This window comes from Cetorhinus maximus, chromosome 21 (genome assembly GCF_964194155.1).
Source record: "Cetorhinus maximus chromosome 21, sCetMax3.hap1.1, whole genome shotgun sequence".
NCBI lineage: Eukaryota > Metazoa > Chordata > Chondrichthyes > Lamniformes > Cetorhinidae > Cetorhinus > Cetorhinus maximus.
This window is the reverse complement of record NC_135899.1, coordinates 80,163,100-80,183,772: the sequence shown is the minus strand read 5'-3', so window position 1 is coordinate 80,183,772 and position 20,673 is coordinate 80,163,100. Positions and strand designations below refer to the sequence as shown.

Here is a 20,673-nt window from a genome sequence, read left to right as displayed (position 1 = left end):
AGCCAGTGGGGAGGGTGGGGGCAAATCTACCCACAGCCAGTGGGGAGGGTGGGGGCAAATCTACCCACAGCCAGTGGGGAGGGTGGGGGCAAATCTACCCACAGCCAGTGGGGAGGGTGGGGGCAAATCTACCCACAGCCAGTGGGGAGGGGGGGGGCAAATCTACCCACAGCCAGTGGGGAGGGGGGGGGGGGGGCGAATCTACCCATAGCCAGTGGGGAGGGGGGGGGGCAAATCTACCCACAGCCAGTGGGGAGGGGGGGGGGCAAATCTACCCACAGCCAGTGGGGAGGGGGGGGCAAATCTACCCACAGCCAGTGGGGAGGGGGGGGGCAAATCTACCCACAGCCAGTGGGGAGGGGGGGGGCAAATCTACCCACAGCCAGTGGGGAGGGGGGGGGCAAATCTACCCACAGCCAGTGGGGAGGGGGGGGGGCAAATCTACCCACAGCCAGTGGGGAGGGGGGGGGGCAAATCTACCCACAGCCAGTGGGGAGGGGGGGGGCAAATCTACCCACAGCCAGTGGGGAGGGGGGGGGGGGCAAATCTACCCACAGCCAGTGGGGAGGGGGGGGGGCAAATCTACCCACAGCCAGTGGGGAGGGGGGGGCAAATCTACCCACAGCCAGTGGGGAGGGGGGGGCAAATCTACCCACAGCCAGTGGGGAGGGGGGAGGAAATCTACCCACAGTCAGTGGGGAGGGGGGAGGAAATCTACCCACAGCCAGTGGGGAGGGAGGGAGGAAATCTACCCACAGCCAGTGGGGAGGGGGGCAAATCTACCCACAGCAAATGGGGAGGGTGGGGGCAAATCTACCCACTGGCGGGGGGGGGGGGGGGGTGGATCTACCCACAGGCGGGGGGGGGGGTGGATCTACCCACAGGCAGTGGGGGGGAGGGGTGGATCTACCCACAGACAGTGAGCATGGCGGGTAGGGGGGATCTATACCCAAACAGTGGGGTGGGAATCTACTCCATACCTGATGAACACCCCCTTCGTGTTGCTGGGCCATCGCCAGCAGAATGCCATCGAAGCGATCCTCCCCGGATGAATCCACCATCGTGTCTGTGTATTAATGCTGTTCCCTCAGCCACACGCAGCAGGCCCTGACCGCTTACTCGGAAGTACTGCCGCCCTTGGGTCAATATGTGATCGACAGGCACCTTAGCCAATCAGAGGATGCGTTTAGTCCTGATGTCTGACGCAAAACCAATAGAGTGCGAGTGGGTGTGATGTTGAGGGTGCGGTCACCATGGAAACTGGAACATTCGGGAATCGGGCCCTAGCAACCCGGGCCTCTGTCAGAGCCTGGATTGTATGGCTGTAAATTGGTCCGGAGTGTTTGGACTTGCTAGTGCTGCAAGCCTCGGGCATTATTGGGAGGGCAGTTTCAGGGAGTAGAAGCTGGGGAAAGGATATCGAGGCGCTGAGGAAGGTGCAGAACAGGTTTATTCTTAGGAAGCCAGAGAAGGTCGGAGGCTGGGAATTCTGTAGCGGGTAACTCCCCATCTGACTTCCCAAAGTCTGTTCAGCATTTGTGAGACACACGTCAGAAGTGTGATGGAATACTCTTCACTTGCTGGATGAGTGCAGCTCCAACAGCACTCCAGAAGTTCAACACCTTCTGAGACAAAAAAATTTGTTTCATCAGCACCCCATCCACCACCTTAAACATCCACTCCCTCCACCACTGATATACAGTTGCATCAGTATATACCATCTACAAGATGCATTGCAACAACTCAAGAGGCTCCTTCCACAGCACCTTCCAAATCTGTGACCTCTACCACCTAGTGGGACAAGAGCAGTAGATGCATGGGAAAACCACTACCTGCATGTTCCCCTCCAAGCCACACACCATCCTGACTTGGAACTACATCACAGTTCCTTCGCTGTCACTGGGTCAAAATCCTGGAACTTTCTCCCTAACAGCACTGTGGGTGTACCACTGCAGTGGTTCAAGAAGGCTCCACCATCTTGAGGGCATAAGAAATAGAAGTACACCATTCAGCCCCTTGAACCCGCTCCACCATTCAATGACCATGGCTGATCATAAGAACTAGCAGCAGGAGTAGGCAATTTAGCCCCTCGAGCCTGCCCCGCCATTCATCTTGTGTTTCAATTTCCAAATTCCCATCTAACCCCGACAACCTTTGATTCCCTTGCCTATCAAGCATCTATCTACCTCTGCCTTAAAAATATTAAATGACCCCACCTCCACCACCACCTGAGGCAGAGCGCTCCAAAGCACAACCCTCTGAAAGAAAAGATTTCTCCTCATCTCACCTAAAAGAGTGACCCCTAATTATAAAACAGTGCCCCCTAGTTCTGGACTCACCCACAACAGAAAACATCCTTTTGACGTCTACCTTGTCAAGGCCGTTCAGGATCTTGCATGCTTCGATCAAATCATCCCTCAGTCTTCTAAACTCCATTGGAAACAGGCCCAGTCTATCCAAACTTTCCTCATAAGAAACCCACTCATTCCACTCACTCCACCCATATCAATCTAATAAACCTCCTTTGAGCCACCTCCAATGCATTTACATCCTTCCTTAAATAAGAAGACCAAAACTGTACACAGTATTCAAGGTGCGGTCTCACCAATGCCCTGTATAACTGAAGCATAACATCCTTACTTTTATGTTTAATCCCTCTTGTAATAAAGGATAGCATTCCATTATCCTTCTTAATTACTTGCTGTACCTGCATACTAACTTTTTGTGACTCGCACGAGAACACCTAAATCCCTCTGCACCTCAGAATTATGCAGCCGTTCTCCATTTAAGTAACACTGCTTTTTTGTTCTTCCTGCTAAACTAAACAACTTCACATTTTCCCACATTAAACTCCAGTGGCCAGATCTTTGACCACTCACTCATCCTATCTATATACATCTGCAACCTCCTCATGTCCTCTTCACAACATACCTTCCTACCTATCTTTGTGTCATTTGCAAATTTAGCTACCATGTCTTCACTCCACTCATCTAAGTCATTGATGTAAATCGTAAAAAGTTGAGGCCCCAGTACAGACTCCCGTGGGACTCCACTCATCACATCCTGCCAATCAGAAAAAGGCCCATTAATGCATACTCTGCTTTCTGCCAGCCAACCAATCTTCTATCCATGCTAATATGTTACCACCTACACCATGCACTTTTATTTTCCGTAATAATCTTTGATGTGGCACCTTATCAAATGCCTTCTGGAAATCCAAGTACAGTACGTCTACAGGCTCCCCTTTATCCACTGTGCATGTTACTCCTTCAAAAGACTCCAATAAATTAGTTAAACATGATTTTCAGTTCAGAAAACCATGCTGACTCTTCCCGATTGCCTTGAGCTAAGTTCCCAGCTATAACCTCCTTAATGATCGATTCTAACAACTTCCCCATGACAGATGTCAAGCTAACTGACCTATAATTTCCTGTTTTCTGCGTCCCTCCCTTCTTGAATAGAGGGGTTGTATTTGCTACTTTCCAGTCTGATGAACCCTTCCAGAATCTAGCGAATTTTGGAAAATTAACACATCTACTACCTCATTAGCCACCTCTCTTAAGACCCTAGGATGTAGTCCATCAGGACCCGGAGACTTGCCAGCCCGCAGCTCCATAAATTTGTTCAGTACCATTTCCCTAGTGATTTCAATTTCTCCAAGTTCCTTTCTCCCGTTCACCTGATTTGCAGCTATTACTGGAATGTTTTTTGTATCCTCCATAGTGAACACAGAAGCAAAATATTTGTTCATTTCTTCCGCCATTTCCTTATTATCCACATTTAACTCTCCACTGTCACTCTCCAGAGGACCAACATTCACTTTACTTACTTTTTTCCTTTTTAAGTAGCTATAGAAACTCTTGCTATCCATTTTTACATTTCTAGTTAGCTTTCTCTCATACTCTAATTTCTTTCTCCTGATTAACGTTTTAGCCATTCTCTGCCGTTCTTTATATTCTGTCCAATCATCTGTCCTGCCACTCATCTTTGCAGAGTCGTATACTTTTTCCTTAAGTTTGATGCTTTTCTTAACTTCTTTAGTTAACTACGGATGGTGGGTCCACCCCTTAGAATTTTTCTTTATAGTATGAATATACTTATTCTGAATACTCTGAAATATCCCCTTAAATGTCTGCCACTGCTTCTCTATTGATCTGCCCATTAGTCTATCTATCTATTAGTCTAGTTTCCCAGTTCACTTCAGCTAGCTCAGTTTTCATCCCCACATAGTTGCCCTTATTTAAGTTTAAGATACTTCTTAGAGCCACTCTTCTCCCTTTCAAACTGGATGTAAAATTCAATCATATTGCGGTCACTGCTACCTAGCGGTGCCTTTACACTGAGGTCATTCATTAATCCTGTCGCGTTACACAATACCAAGTCTAATATAACCTAGTTGGTTCCAGAACATGCTGCTCTAAGAAACTATCTAGAAAGCATTCTAAGCACTCCTCATCCAGGCTGCCAATTCTACTGTCAATCTGATTTTTCCAGTTTATGTGTAGATCAAAATCACCCATGATTATTGTTGTCCCTTTATCACAAGCCCACAATATTTTCTTTGAATACTTTGTCCTACACTGTGGCTATGTTTGGGGGCCTGTAGACCACTTCCAGTAGTGTCTTCTTTCCCTTACTATTCCTCATCTCCACCCAAACCGATTCTACATCCTGATCTCCTGAACCAAGGTCATCTCTAAATATTGCACCAATGCCCTCTTTAATTAACAGTGCTAGCCCTCCACCTTTACCTAGCTTCCTATTCTTCTTGAATGTCATGTACCCCTCAATATTAAGGACCCAATCTTTGTTGTCCTGCAGACATGTCTCTGTATTTGCTATTGGACCATATTTATTTACTTCAATTTGGGCCATCAATTTATTTACTTTTTTAGTAATGCTACATGCATTCAGATTCTGTTTTGTCTTTTTGTTACCTTTGTAACATATATTCCTGACTGTTGATGTATTCTTAGGTTTTTTTCTCTCTGTCCCTTCCTGCCATTCTCTGACCCTCTTCTCATATTACTATTTTGCTCTCCTGTCTTGACTCTAAACCTTGAATTGCTACCTCTACCCAAGCTTGATCCCTCACCCCTCCTGTTTAGTTTAAAGCCCTCTCTACTTCCCTAGATATGCAATTTGCGAGGAAACCCGTCCCAGCATGGTTCAGGTGTAAACCATCCCAACTGTACTGCCCCCACTTTCCTCAGCACTGATGCCAGTGCCCCACAAACCGGAACCCACTTCTCAGACACCAGCCTTTAAGCCATGCATTCGTCTCTCTTATTTGCCCTATGCCAATTTGCATGTGGCTCAGGTAATAATCCAGAGATTATTATTTTTGAGCTTCTGCTTCTTAATTTGGTACCTAGGTCCTCATACTGACTTTGCAAAACCTTTTTTCTAGTTCTGCCTATGTCATTGGTACCTACATGGACCACGACAATTGGATCCTCCCCCTCTCACTGCAAGTTCCTCTCCATCCCTGAGTAGATGTCCCGAACCCTGGTACGAGGCAGGCAACATGGCCATCTGGACTCTTGCTTTTTGCTGCAGAGAACAGTATCAATCCCCCTCACTATACTATCCCCTGCTACCACTATATTCCTTTTTGCTCCCCCCGCTTGAATGGCCACAGTGCCATAGCCAGCCAGATCATCCACTCTGCAGACTTTGCTTTCATTCACACAGGTTGTGAGCACCTCAAACCTGTTTGACAATTCCAAAGCCTGAGGCTCCTCATCTACTGTCTGCTCAGTCCCATTTCCTGCCTCACTGACTGTCACATCCTCTTGTCCCTCACTGCTGACCAAAACAGATGACCCTCTTTTAGGAGGTCTAACTGTCTTCTGGAACAAAGTATCCAGGTATTTCTCCTCCTCCCTTGTGTTGCGCAGTGTCTGCATTTTGGCTTCCAGGTCAATAATCCTGATCTGGAATTCCTCGAGCTGCTTACACTTCCTGCAGACGTGCTTGTCATGGATCGTCCAAAAGCTCCCACATCTCACAGCTGCAACATAACACCTGTCCTCATTCTAACTAATGTTATTTAGTTGTTTACTTTAATTACTTTCTTCCTATGTGTGCTACAATTTACTGTGTTTATTGAATGCTAGTACCACTGACAGCTAAAGGTTAAATGCTTCTTAACTACAAGAAGCATTTTAGATGATTGTTTAAAATACTTTATTTTTATTGCTTTTTTAACTTTATTGTTTTATTTTAATTTTAAAGTTTTCAAATTTTGGTTTATTATTTTAAAGTTTTAGTTCTTTTTATTTATATATCTACCTGAACTCACCTGTCCTAAGCTGGTTTCTCACACACTGTCCCTTAGACTGAGCACTTACAGGCCAATCAACTTACTAGATTCCTGTGATGTCACAGTGGCTTTTATTTCCTTTTTCCCAGACTGCAGACTCACAGCAACTAAAACAGTGAAAGAGCGTGCTCCTCAGCTCCGCTCCTCACTCGAATCCCTGGTCTGTATTTAAAGGCGCTCCTCAGTTCTGCTCTGACTCCCAGCAAGGTAGGCAATTAGGGATGGGCCATAAATGCTGGCTGAGCAAGTGATGTCCATATCCCTTGAAAGAATAAATCCTATCAGGAGGATATACCTATCAGGAAAGGTTGGGGAGGGTTGGCCTTTACTGAGGGTTGACCTTTAAGATTATGAAAGGATTAAATAGGGTAGATGTTGAGAAGATGTTTCCACTTGCAGGTGAGGCCAGAATTAGGTGATATTAATATAGTCACCACCATCTCCAATAGTGAATTCAGGACAAATTTATTTACCCGGAGAGTGTTTTTTTAATTCATCCTTCCTGGGACGTGGGTGTCACTGGCAAGGCCAGCATTTGTTGTCCATCCCCAATTGCCCTTCAGAGCAGTTAAGAGTCAATCATATTGCTGTGGTCTGGAGTCACATGTAGACCAGACCAGGTAAGGACAACAAGTTTCTTTCCCCAAAGGACATTAGTGAACCAGATTTTTTTTATGACAACTAATGATAGTTTTGTGGTTTTACTGAAACTGGTGTTCAATTCCAGATTTTTTTAACTGAATTGATTTGAACCCATGTCCTCAGAGCCTGGGCATCTGGATGACTAGTCCAGTGACATTACTAGTCTGTTACCATCTCCCCATGTGGAACTTGCAACCAAAGGGAGTAGCTAGGGCAAACATATAGATGCATTCAAGTGGAAGATAGATAAACATATGAGGGAGAAAGGTTATGATGATAGGGTTAGATGAGCAAGAGTGGAACGAGGTTCGTAGGAAGTGTTACACCAACATAGGCCAGTTGGGCAGAATAACCCATTTTCTGTGCTATAAATACTTTGTAATTCTCAGCAATTCTCCGAGTAAATAAATTTGTCTTGAATTGAATATTGGAGATGGTGGTGACTATATTAATATCACCTAATTCTGGCCTCCCCTGCAAGTGGAAACATCTTCTCGACATCTACCCTATTTAATCCTTTCATAATTTTAAAGGTCAACCTTCAGTAAAGGTTAACCCTCCCCAACCTTTCCTGACAGGCATATCCTCCTGATAGGTATATTCCTTTTTATTCTATCAAAGGATATGGACATCACTTGCTTAGCCAGTATTTATGGCCCATCCCTAATTGCCTACCTTGCTGGGAGTTGGAGCACAGCGGACCTGCGGAAGACACTCGGGAGCTGAGGAGCACCTATAAATACAGACTGGGGATTGCACAGCAGGCTACCTTGCTGGGCGTCAGAGCGGAGCTGAGGTGCGCCTTTAAATACAGACCAGGGATTCGAGTGAGGAGCGGAGTTGAGGAACACGCTCTTTCACTGTTTCAGTTGCTGTGAGTCTGCAGTCTGGGAAAAAGGAGATAAAAGCCACTGTGATGTTGCAGGAATCTAGTAAGTTGATTGGTCAATAAGTGCTCAGTCTAAGGGACAGTGTGTGAGAAACCAGCTTAGGACAGGCGAGTTCAGGTAGATAAATAAATAAAAAGAAACAGAACTTTAAAATAATTAACCAAAAAACACAGGAACTCCATGCAATTCATCACCTCCCTTGATCTTTCCTTCTATAAATTTTTCAAAACGTAATTCCTGATCTAACTCACCCATACTCTTTTTAAATTTGGTATGGTCCTGTAGTGTAGGCCCTGCACCATAGCACATTAGTTTTAACATAAACTATAAATGGTGATGAGGCAGCTGCAGTGGAGAAGTTATTCAGTTGGATTTTGTCAGCGAATGAGCAACACAAAGCTGCCAATCTACATGAAGAGTCATGCAAGGGTTCCATTCAGGAAAGATGTTTCAATGTTTGCCCTTGTTCCCCTCATATGATGGACATAATATTACAACTAACAGCAGTAAATGCCAGACATCTGGGGATTGTTGGTGGCAGCTGTGATTCAGTGAGTTGCAGTCTCACCTTAGTCAGAAACTTGTGGGTTCAAGTCCCACATCTGAGGCTTGAGTGCATAAGGCTGACACTGTTAACAACTTATTATACTGTGCCTTTAATGTAATAAATTGTCCCAAGGTGCTTCACAGGAGGGCTATAAAACAAAGTATGACACTGAGGCACATAAGGAGATATCATGTGAGGTGACCAAAAGCTTGGTCAATGAGGAAGTAGGTTTTAAGTAGGTTTTTAAAGGAGTAAAATGAGGTGGCGAGGCAGAGAGGTGTAGTGAAGGCTTAGGGCCTAGGCGAGTGAAAGCATGGCCACCAATGGTGGAGCAATTAAAATCAGGGATGCTCAAAAGGTCAGAACCAGAGAAGTGCAGCATGTTGGGCTGAAGGAGTTACTGAGATAGGGAGGGATGAGGCCATGGAGGGAGTTGAAAACAAGGATCAGAATTTTAAAATTAAGGCATTGCCTGACCAGGAGTGTAGTTCAGTGAGCACAGGACTGATAGGTGGATGGGACTTGGGTGTGAGTTAAGACACAGGCAGCAAAGTTTGAGATAACATTAAGTTTACTTAAGGGCCAGTACTAAACGAGTGCTTCACTGTTTGAGATGCTATTGAATGAGACATTAAACCAAAGCCTCATTTGCCCTCTCATGTGGATGTAAATAATCCAATGTATCTATTTGAAGAATAGCAGGGGAGTTCTCTGCCCTGGCTAATATTTATCCCTCCACCAACACCTCAAAACAAATTACCTAGTCATTATCACATTGCTGTTTGGCTGCTTTGTTTCCTACATTACAACCGTGAAGTGCTTTGGTACATCCTGAGGTTGTGAACAATGTTATATAAGTGACTTTGTTTTTCTATTTTTATGTGCTCTGGAGTTCTCTAGATAATGAGATAACTAGTCGTCTCCCAGTATCCTACATAGCACATTTCACTTGCACAATTGCATTTTGAAAGCTAGATTCTAATTGGGGTAACAGATATTTCTCTCTCTCTGTTTGGGGTCAATCAATATTTTCTGATAAAATAAAAACAGAATTACCTGGAAAAACTCAGCAGGTCTGGCAGCATCGGTGGAGAAGAAATCAGTTAACGTTTCGAGTCCTCATGACCCTTCGGCAGAACTGAGTATAGTTAGGAGAGGGGTGAAAAATAAGCTGGTCTAAGGTGGGGGGTTGGGGGGAGAGAGAAGTTGAGGGTGGGGTGATTGTGGGGATAAGCAAGCAGTGATAGGAGCAGATAATCAAAAGATGTCACAGACAAAAGGATCAAAGAGGTGTTGAAGGTGGTGATATTATCTAAGAAAAGTGCTAATTAAGAATGGAAGGCAGGATACTCAAGGTACAGCTCTAGTGGGGGTGGGGTGGAAAGACTAACAAAGTTTTAGTTTTAGATTTGAAAATAATGGAAATAGGTGGGAAAAGAAGAATCTATATAAATTATTGGAAAAAAAAGGGAGGGGGGAGAAACGGGGTGGGGATGAGGGGAGGGGGAGTTTAAGATCTAAAGTTGTTGAATTCAATATTCAGCCCGGAAGGCTGTAAAGTGCCTAGTCGGAAGATGAGGTGCTGTTCCTCCAGTTTGCGTTGGGCTTCACTGGAACAATGCAGCAAGCCAAGGACAGACATGTGGGCAAGAGAACAGGGTGGAGTGTTAAAATGGCAAGCGACAGGGAGGTTTGGGTCTTTCTTGCGGACAGACCGCAGGTGTTCTGCAAAGCGGTCGCCCAGTTTGCGTTTGGTCTCTCCAATGTAGAGGAGACCGCATTGGGAGCAACGAATGCGGTAGACTAAGTTAGGGGAAATGTAAGTGAAATGCTGCTTCACTTGAAAGGAGTGTTTGGGCCCTTGGACGGTGAGGAGAGAGGAAGTGAAGGGGCAGGTGTTGCATCTTCTGCTTGGGCATGGAGAGGTGCCATAGGTGGGGGTTGAGGAGTAGGGGGTGATGGAGGAGTGGACCTGGGTGTCCCGGAGGGAACGATCCCTACGGAATGCCGCCAGTGGGGGTGAAGGGAAGATGTGTTTGGTAGTGGCATCATGCTGGAGTTGGCGGAAATGGCGGAGGATGATCCTTTGAATGCGGAGGCTGGTGGGGTGATAAGTGAGGACAAGGGGGACCCTATCATGTTTCTGGGAAGGAGGAGAAGGCGTGAGGGCGGATGCGCAGGATATGGGCCGGACACGGTTGAGGGCCCTGTCAACGACCGTGGGTGGAAAACCTCGGTTAAGGAAGAAGGAGGACATGTCAGAGGAGCTGTTTTTGAAGGTAGCGTCATCAGAACAGATGCGACGGAGGCGAAGGAACTGAGAGAATGGGATGGAGTCCTTACAGGAAGCGGGGTGTGAGGAGCTGTAGTCGAGGTAGCTGTGGGAGTCTACGGTAGGCTTGTAATGGATATTGGTGGACAGTCTATCATCAGAAATTGAGACAGAGAGGTCAAGGAAGGGAAGAGAAGTGTCAGAGATGGACCATGTGAAAATGATGGAGGGGTGGAGATTGGAAGCAAAATTAATAAATTTTTCCAGGTCCCGATGAGAGCATGAAGCAGCACCGAAGTAATCATCGATGTACCGGAGAAAGAGTTGTGGGAGGGTGGCCGGAGTAGGACTGGAACAAGGAATGTTCCACATACCCCATAAAGAGACAGGCATAGCTGGGGCCCATGCGGGTACCCATAGCCACACCTTTTATTTGGAGGAAGTGAGAGGAGTTAAAGGAGAAATTGTTCAGTGTGAGAACAAGTTCAGCCAGACCGAGGAGAGTAGTGGTGGATGGGGATTGTTCGGGCCTCTGTTCAAGGAAGAAGCTAAGGGCCCTCAGACCATCCTGGTGGTCAACAAATCAACAATTTCCAGTTCCCTGGCCCCAACCGCTTCCTCTTCACCATGGATGTCCAATCCCTCTACACCTCCATCCCCCACCAGGATGGTCTGAGGGCCCTTAGCTTCTTCCTTGAACAGAGGCCCCAACAATCCCCATCCACCACTACTCTCCTCCGTCTGGCTGAACTTGTTCTCACACTGAACAATTTCTCCTTTAACTCCGCTCACTTCCTCCAAATAAAAGGTGTAGCTATGGGTACCCGCATGGGCCCCAGCTATGCCTGTCTCTTTATGGGGTATGTGGAACATTCCTTGTTCCAGTCCTACTCTGGCCCCCCTCCCACAACTCTTTCTCCGGTACATTGATGATTACTTCAGTGCTGCTTCATGCTCTTGTCGGGACCTGGAAAAATTTATTAATTTTGCTTCCAATCTCCACCCCTCCATCATTTTCACATGGTCCATCTCTGACACTTCTCTTCCCTTCCTTGACCTCTCTGTCTCAATTTCTGATGATAGACTGTCCACCAATATCCATTACAAGCCTACCGTAGACTCCCACAGCTACCTCGACTACAGCTCCTCACACCCCGCTTCCTGTAAGGACTCCATCCCATTCTCTCAGTTCCTTCGCCTCCGTCGCATCTGTTCTGATGACGCTACCTTCAAAAACAGCTCCTCTGACATGTCCTCCTTCTTCCTTAACTGAGGTTTTCCACCCACGGTCGTTGACAGGGCCCTCAACCGTGTCCGGCCCATATCCCGCGCATCCGCCCTCACGCCTTCTCCTCCTTCCCAGAAACATGATAGGGTCCCCTTGTCCTCACTTATCACCCCACCAGCCTCCGCATTCAAAGGATCATCCTCCGCCATTTCCGCCAACTCCAGCATGATGCCACCACCAAACACATCTTCCCTTCACCCCCACTGGCGGCATTCCGTAGGGATCGTTCCCTCCGGGACACCCTGGTCCACTCCTCCATCAACCCCTACTCCTCAACCCCCACCTATGGCACCTCCCCATGCCCACACAGAAGATGCAACACCTGCCCCTTCACTTCCTCTCTCCTCACCGTCCAAGGGCCCAAACACTCCTTTCAAGTGAAGCAGCATTTCACTTGCATTTCCCCTAACTTAGTCTACTGCATTCGTTGCTCCCAATGCAGTCTCCTCCAAATTGGAGAGACCAAACGCAAACTGGGCGACCGCTTTGCAGAACACCTGCGGTCTGTCCGCAAGAAAGACCCAAACCTCCCTGTCGCTTGCCATTTTAACACTCCACCCTGTTCTCTTGCCCACATGTCTGTCCTTGGCTTGCTGCATTGTTCCAGTGAAGCCCAACGCAAACTGGAGGAACAGCACCTCATCTTCCGACTAGGCACTTTACAGCCTTCCGGGCTGAATATTGAATTCAACAACTTTAGATCTTAAACTCCCCCTCCCCCCATCCCCACCCCGTTTCTCCCCCCTCCCTTTTTTTTCAATAATTTATATAGATTCTTCTTTTCCCACCTATTTCCATTATTTTCAAATCTAAAACTAAAACTTTGTTAGTCTTTCCACCCCACCCCCACTAGAGCTGTACCTTGAGTATCCTGCCTTCCATTCTTAATTAGCACTTTTCTTAGATAATATCACCACCTTCAACACCTCTTTGATCCTTTTGTCTGTGACATCTTTTGATTATCTGCTCCTATCACTGCTTGCTTATCCCCACAATCACCCCACCCTCAACTTCTCTCTCCCCCCACCTTAGACCAGCTTATATTTCACCTTTCTCCTAACTATACTCAGTTCTGCCGAAGGGACATGAGGACTCAAAACGTTAACTGATTTCTTCTCCACCGATGCTGCCAGACCTGCTGAGTTTTTCCAGGTAATTCTGTTTTTGTTTTGGATTTCCAGCATCCGCAGTAGCTTTTAGCTTTTTGTTTTTTTCTGATAAAATGTCTGGCTATAGGCATTTTCCGGTAGGGATTGGGAACATAGCAATGGAGGAGGCCATTCAACTCCTCAAATCTGTGTTGCCATTCAGTTAGATCATGTACCTCAACTCCATTTGCCCACCTTTGCTCCATATCCCTTGATACCTTAACCTAACAAAAACCTATCAACCTGCCTAGAAAGTGATCAGAACTGGAAATCCAGTTTGTCTCTTCTCTAGCACAATGCTGAGGTTAATTAACACATTGGAGATCTGCTAACAGCATGGGGTGGACTTGAGCCTGGAACCTTCCGGAATGTGGAGCTCAGCACGATTTCTGGCAGTGCATTTACTCACCATCACATTAGTGCTACTCATAAGCTTGATTGAGATTTACAACAGATTGAAACATTTATGGAGAGAAAGCAGTTGCTTTATTAATAATGCAGTGATCAGACATAAGATAGAATTGTTTATGAGTTAATTTCCTTCAAGGCTGCAAACAGCAAACATTCCTTATCTAATTAGAAAGCCTGATATCACTTTTTGTAAATGAGTGTGTCTGATTGGTGTTCTGTTAATGGCCTCTTGTAGTCCTTGGTGCATTGGTACAAAATGAGTTTAAAGTCTGTGTACATGACATCAGATAATCGAGATAAGCCACTTCCATCTGTCTGACCTGCTGTTTCATTGAAAAAAAAGCCTTATCTGCTGCTGGCCGCACCATAGAGGCAAGTCTCTTGGCCAATTAGTTACTGCAAGCTTGTTTTTCAATGAAAGCTGCTTGTTCTTTGAGGCCAAGGTCACTTTTAGTCGCTGAATGAAACTGAATATAAATAGTCTCAGGTGTAAGCAGCTCAGTTGGTGCCTGTGGAAGCGTGAGCTACATACACTGAGAACTGTCGGCGAGCCTACCTGATCTATACTCAGCCAACTCCCGCACAGCACAGCTCCAAAAGCAATTGTTTGAAGTGTTGTGAGTTAAGGATTTTGGTTTCCAATTAAAATTAGCACCTTGAACTGCTAACACCAGTACAGTCAGCGTGCTAAATTCAGAGTAGTTCTGGTTTGGCACTGAGGCGGTTATGGCTTGTGTCAATGTTCTGCTCGATAAATGTCAGTGTGCTTCTGGGAAGAGACAGACTGCGATCTTATACACTATCCTGAGCCAGCAGAGAGACCTCAAGGCCTGCTGCGAGTTCTCACATCACAGCTGCTCCTGTGAAGCCAGGCGGACGGTTTGCTTGAAGACTCCACAGGTTACGTGTCAGGCGGTATCTGATGTGTTGGTAAAGACAGTCAGTTTTATGAGGAACCTCCCCTCATTCCATCATCTTCCCAGAGCAGACCAGCTGCTGCTGCTGGAGAGCTGCTGGCTCCCGTTGTTTCTGCTGGGATTGGCTCAGGAGAGAGTGAGCTTCGAGGTGACAGAGAGCCCGGGCCACAGCATGCTGAAGAGGATTTTACTGAATGGACCAGGTCTGATCAAGACGCAGGAAGAGGAGCGGAGGCAGCCAACACTTGCTGGTGTACAGAGAATAAAAATGTGTCTGAACAAATTCTGGGGCTTGGACCTAAGCCCGAAGGAGTATGCGTACCTGAAAGGAGCAATCCTCTTCAACCCTGGTAACTAAACAGCCTCTTTCTTTATTCCAGTGTGTGTGTGTGTAATGAAGCAAAAGAATTGTAATGTACCTTCACACAGAGCCCATCACAAATTACCCTTACACCCGAGAGCCCAGCAACAATTCCACCATCGCAAGTAACATGTTAACAGCAGTTTGAGCACCAGCGAGTGGTCCGAAATCTGGGAGATCCTCAATCAGGGGAAACTCTACACTTCCGGATAAATAAGTAGTGTGATTATATTTTCCAATTCAGAATCCACGATAGGTTACCCCCTCTCCACCCCCCACCCCCCACCCCACCCCCCATTTCCCCTAATTATTTAAGGACATTTTCAGTATTTTGGGGTCCGACTGCCCTGCTCAGCATGACAGACAGATACAACCTACCAAAATTCACCATCTGTGTGAAGCCTGATCCAACTGGGGATTGAGGTGGGTTGGCTGGGAGTGGGTTGGTGGGAGGCGGGCGATGGTCATGGATCAAAAGATCAGGCTTAGGAAACAGGAAGTAGCTCCAAATACAGAACATGCTGGAAACACAAAGCAAATCCGCGGCGGTGATGGAGACAAGACTGGTTAGTGTTTCCGAGCGGTGAAGCAGGCTCCCCCACCTGTTGCCCTCATCCTTTTTTGACAGCAGCGGCTGACGGACGTGCTGTGTTTCCGCACATTCTGCTCTGTGCCGCGTTCCCGGTTTGCGTTTTGGGTCTCACCTTGTTGTTAACTCCCTCGTCTTTTGCAGACCTGCCCGGACTCCGAGCTCCTGCCTACATCGAGAGCCTTCAGCGGGAAGCGCAGCGTGCACTGCACGAGGTCCTGGTGCCTCTGCCTCCCAGGGACAGCAGCCGCTTTGCACGGGTTTTGCTCACCGTCTCCGCCTTGAAAACCATCAGCACCGGTCTCATCATTGAGCTCTTCTTCAGGCCGGTGATCGGGACAGCAAACATGAAGGAGCTACTGCTGGACATGCTCTATACTCAGTGAGGAAGGAGGACCCCTGGGCTTGACTGCACCTCACCCACCCGCCTGCCCAGCCTCACCACCTGTCCATTCACCTGCCCACTCTCACCTGGCTCCTCTCTTCTTTTTGTAATCTTTTTGTATTAAATTATTTTTTTTTTACCTTGAATAAAATTATTTTGCTTATTTTGAAAGACCGGACATTTTATTAAAGGCAGGTTTTCAATTTAAAGAAATCCTCAGGTTTAAGAGTAGATATTTAATTCAGATGGCTGTCAATGTCCAGCCACTGCTGATTTACACCCTGTGCCACTAGGGGCCAACCTGCGAATGTCTAATGCTAATCCCTTGCATGAATATGTGCTTGTAGGACATTGGGTACACAGGAATATGAGTAGGCCATTCAGCCCCTCGAACCTGTTTTCCTGTCAGGTGTCAGGAATTAAAGATGCCTTTTCCCATGTCTAACTGCACAATTGAAGGGAAATGGAGATTGGATGGTGCAGTGGATTTGAACCTGATGTTTTCATCTCTGGGATTTTTGAATAAGACCCAAGCATTTCTCATGGGCTGAAGTCTCCATTCTCTGCTGGTTATAAATATCCAACATGAAATAAATTTTGATATAGAGCTATAGTGTACTGTACCTAGAGTTCACTGAGCACGTGTACACAGGGTGACTGAAATTTGTCCCATAGATGGCAACATCTTGCCCCTAATTGAAGCTTTCTTCCAGGCCTTACTTTCCAGCATTGTCCTTGCTCGATAGTTAATGTTACGTATAAGCTTCCTTCCAACCTTCTCCATCTCACCCTATCAGCATATCCTTCTATTCATTTCTCCTTTGTGTGCTTATACAGCTTTGCCATAAATGTCTCTGCGCTGTTCGCCTGTAGATCCATGAATTTGAGCACCAGTCTCAACAATAACACACATTTAGACAGGGATTTTAATTTAGTAAAATATCCCAGGAACATTAACAAACAAAATTTGGTACCAAGCCACTTAAGGACATTAGACCAGTGACCAAAAGTTTGGAAAAGAGGTCGATTTTAAAGAACTTATAGGAGGAGAGAAATATAGAGATTGAGTGTTGAGGGAGAGAATTTCAGAGCATAGAACCTAGGCAACTGAAGGGATGGCCACCAATGGTAGAGCAATTAAAATTGGGTTGCCCTGATGGGTCAACATTAGAGGAACGATTGTAGGGGTGAAGGAAGTTATAGAGATAGAGAGGGGTAAGGACATGGAGGGTTTTCAAAGAAGGATGAGAATTTTAAAACAACAGAGTTCTCACCATCAATCCCTGTGGAATGCCACTTCTGCTAGTTTGAATAAATATCTTTAGGCTGCATCTGTTTGTCTGAAATGTGTCAATGGCAGGCTATCGAGTTCATACAATATTGTCAGGGGATCAAGACCTCACACTTATATTTTTATAAAATGAATATAGATAATTTCATGGTTAATTTCTAAAATTTTAAAAACTCTCCAACACCATAGCTGTACTAGACATCAGGGTGAACAGGTGCCCTGGTTCTTAATGCTGCAATGGCATAAATAACAGAGGATGTGCAGGATGATGCAACTCTGTTACTTAAATGTCATTATAATACATGCAAAGGTTGGGAGGAGATTTGATAGGAAATTAAATTCTCCAGCCTTAAACAGGGTTTTTTCAAGGGTTCCGGCGAAAGAGCAGCTTAATTAAGAACCAGCTGAAACTGCACCCTTATTAAGTGACTCAGCTAGGCCTTTTGTGTTAAGAGCATGTAAATTCAGCTAGCAAACTCAGTTTAATTCAGGACTGAGTGCATGCAGTTGTTGGGTAAGAAAGTCTATTTTTTTATTTTGTACAAACCAAATTTAGCTTGTTAAGTATAAGATTGATACTGGTGTAAAAAAAAATAATTACAATAAAGTGTAAAAGGCGGGGGATTCTTCAAGTATAAAGAGCAGGGATACTAGAGTAATTAATTAATAAATAAAATAAAACATGATAGTGATGGCAGGATGGGTGATGTGTTGCTGCTGTAGCATGTGGGTGCTGCTGGACACCAAGGTGATCCAGAGTGAAAACATCTCCAGTAAGTGTTTGCAGCTCAAGGAACTTCGGATCCGAGTTGAGAAGCTGAAGTCCAAGCTGCAGACCTTGCGCCACTTCAGGGAGGGGGAAAGTTACCTGGACACTTTGCTCCAGGAGGTGGTCACACCCCTCAGATTAGGTAATTCAAATTTGGTCTGTGATCAGGGACAGGAGGGTGTGACTGCAGGTGAGGCAGGTTTGGAGATCCAGAAAGTAGCAATGGAGGAGCCTTGGCCCCTGCAATTTTCCCACAGTTGCAAGGTTCTTGCAAGCTGTATGGACGAGAGTGGGAACTGCAGGGAGGATGAGCAAACTGACCATGGCACCATGGTACAGGGAGCCATTCAAGTGGGGGGAAGAAATAGGAATGTCGTAGTGGTAGGGGACAGTATAATTAGGGGGATAGATACTGTTCTCTGCAGCTGTGAGCGTGAGTCCCGAAGACTGTGTTGCCTGCCCAGTGCCAGGGTAAGGGACATCCCCTCGGGGCTGGAGAGGAACTTGGAGTGGGAGGGGAGGGATCCTCTCATTGTCATCCACGTTGGGACCAATAACATTGATAGGAGACAGAAAAATAGGTGGAAAGGCAAGATGTGAGGATGACACAAGGAGTCTACAGAGGGATATAGGCAGGTTAAATGAATGGGCAAAAACTTGGCAGATGGAATATAATGTGGGTAAATGTGAGGTTATGCATTTTGGCAGGAAGAATAGAGGAACTGAATATTATTTAAATGGAGAAAGACTGCAGAAAGCTGCAGCACAGGGGTATTTGGGGGTCCTCGTGCATGAATCAAAAAAAGCTAACATACAAGTTCAACAGGTAATAGGGGAGGCAAACGGAATGTTGGCCTCTATTTCAAAGGGAATGGAGTATAAAAATAGAGAAGTCTTGCTAAAACTATGCAAGATACTAGTTAGACCGCACCTAGAATACAGTGAACAGTTTTGGTCCCCTTATCTAAGGAAAGATATACTGGCATTGGAGGCAGTTCAGAGAAGGTTCACTAGGTTGATGTCGGGCACAGAGGGATTTTCTTATGAAGGGAGGTTGAGTAGGTTGTGCCCGTATTCAGTGGAGATTAGAAGAATGAGAGACAACCTTATTGAAGCATATAAGGTTCTTAGGGGGCTTGACAGGATAGATGCTGAGAGGATGGTTTCCTCTAGTGGGAGAGTCTAGGAGTAGAGGGCATAATCTCAGAGTAAGGGGTGCCCATTTGAGACAGAGATGAGGAGGAATTTCTTGTCTCAGAGGGTAGTGAATCTGTGGAATTCTTTATTACAGAGGGCTGTAGAGGTTGGGTCATTAAGTATATTCAAGACTGGGATAGATTTTTAATCAGTAAGGGAATCAAGGGATGTTGGGAAAAGGCAGGAAAGTAGAATTGAGCGTTATCAGATCAGCCATGATCTCATTGAATGGTGGAGCAGACTCAATGGGCCGATTGCTCTACTTCTGCTCCTACATCTTATGATCTTGTGGACAAAAACCTTAGAATGGTTGAAGCTATGTCTACCTGTGACTCTCGAACAAAAGGAGCTACCACGGCAGTATCACAGAAACTTGCACCTCATTGGGCAAATTTTTTTGTTCGGCGGGTGAGTGCATGGCCAACCCCCTCAAGTGTGAAATGGCACGCGTTGATGTCAGCCGAGCGGCCAATGTCAACATGCAGTTGTGCAATAGGTTTGTCGTTGTTGGTGTGCCGGAGCTTGCAGTGCACCTGCCAACAATTAAAAGGCCTGTTAAGGCCATTAAGTTATCAATTAACATAAATTTTTTGCTGTCCATCCAACCTAACGATTGGCGGACAAGTGAAAAGGCAAAGCGGCTTTTGCATTTTTTTGGAAACCTCACCCTCGGGTGGGATGAGGTTTCCAAAAGCAAAAAACACTTTAATTTTTCATTAATACATGTCCCTGTTCATGTGGCAGAGTCACGTGTTTTATTACATGTTTTATTACATTTTTATTTTCTTTATTTTTTAATATATCTCCATCTCCCTTCGGCAACACTGTGCTCAGCTGGCTCGCACTCTCCCCACCCCCACCCCGCCCTGCACCCCCACACAGGCAGTGCCCAGCGCTGCCGCTCACGTTTCACGCTTGGTGGACCTTAATTGGTCTGCCAGCATGAAATCTCAGTGTGGTGCCGATCGCGGGCGGCAGTCGCCTTCCCCACCGCCCCTGCCTGCCTATGCTGAGCCCGCCCACCAAGGGCAAAATTCTGTCCATTATCTCTGAAGAGACACTAATGATCCCCTCCGGGAGGCTGCAGAGACCAAATTCAAAGCGAACCATACAAAGGCCATTTGCATTTCATAAGCCAGGCAGGCTAACCAGAGCCTATTCAGCTGTGAGGCAAAGGGCCCTGCAGCCTTCCTTTCAACACTTAATAGTCGGAACATTTAACAATCTCAGGGACCTAGACAAAGGGATACACACTCTTTGTCAAAGCCAGAGTAGAGAGGTGGGAGTCATGTGACATGAACCTCTAGCTGGTGGAACCAGTTATATTGCCTTGCTGTACTGAAAACTCAGTCTGCCATCTTAGCATCTACAAACAGCTGCCCGAATTGAATACCTGGCCCCATCTAGGGGGAGGTAGTGGCATCGTCGTATTTTCACTGGACTAGTATTCCAAAGACCCAGAGTAATGCTCTGGGATCCCAGGTTCAACTCTCATCATAGCAGATGGTGAAATTTGAATTAAATAAAAATCTGGAATTAAAAGTCTGATGATGACCATGAAACCATTGCTATTGTCGTAAAAACCCATCTGGTTTATTAATGCCCTTTAGGGAAGGAAATCTGCCATCCTTACCTGGTCTG

The 20,673-nt window shown here is 46.1% G+C and overlaps 2 protein-coding genes across 2 annotated transcripts in view; one reads left to right on the top strand and one right to left on the bottom strand.

The window, feature by feature from the left end:
- Positions 1–15,673, bottom strand: part of nudc (nudC nuclear distribution protein) — a 38,646-nt gene extending 22,973 nt beyond the window's left edge. Inside the window, exons 1-2 of the mRNA XM_078567247.1 lie at positions 15,506–15,673; positions 981–1,625 (exon numbers count right to left, since the gene is read on the bottom strand). Of these exons, the coding sequence (XP_078423373.1) occupies positions 981–1,061 (81 nt within the window). The 5' untranslated portion in view covers positions 1,062–1,625; positions 15,506–15,673. The remainder of the gene's footprint in view (positions 1–980; positions 1,626–15,505) is intronic.
- On the top strand, positions 13,587–16,214 carry LOC144696044 (nuclear receptor subfamily 0 group B member 2-like). Its single transcript, XM_078567248.1, has 2 exons — positions 13,587–14,790; positions 15,535–16,214. The coding sequence occupies exons 1-2, from the start codon at positions 14,250–14,252 to the stop codon at positions 15,774–15,776; spliced, it is 783 nt and encodes a 260-aa protein (XP_078423374.1). The 5' UTR covers positions 13,587–14,249; the 3' UTR covers positions 15,777–16,214.
- The last annotated feature ends 4,459 nt before the right edge of the window (positions 16,215–20,673 follow it).

Bases quoted from the DNA above. Each gene is read 5' to 3' on its own strand.
- LOC144696044 (XM_078567248.1), top strand. From the start codon at position 14,250: ATGGCTTGTGTCAATGTTCTGCTCGATAAATGTCAGTGTGCTTCTGGG. The intron at 14,791-15,534 runs GTAACTAAACAG...CGTCTTTTGCAG, and splicing joins AGCAATCCTCTTCAACCCTG to ACCTGCCCGGACTCCGAGCT.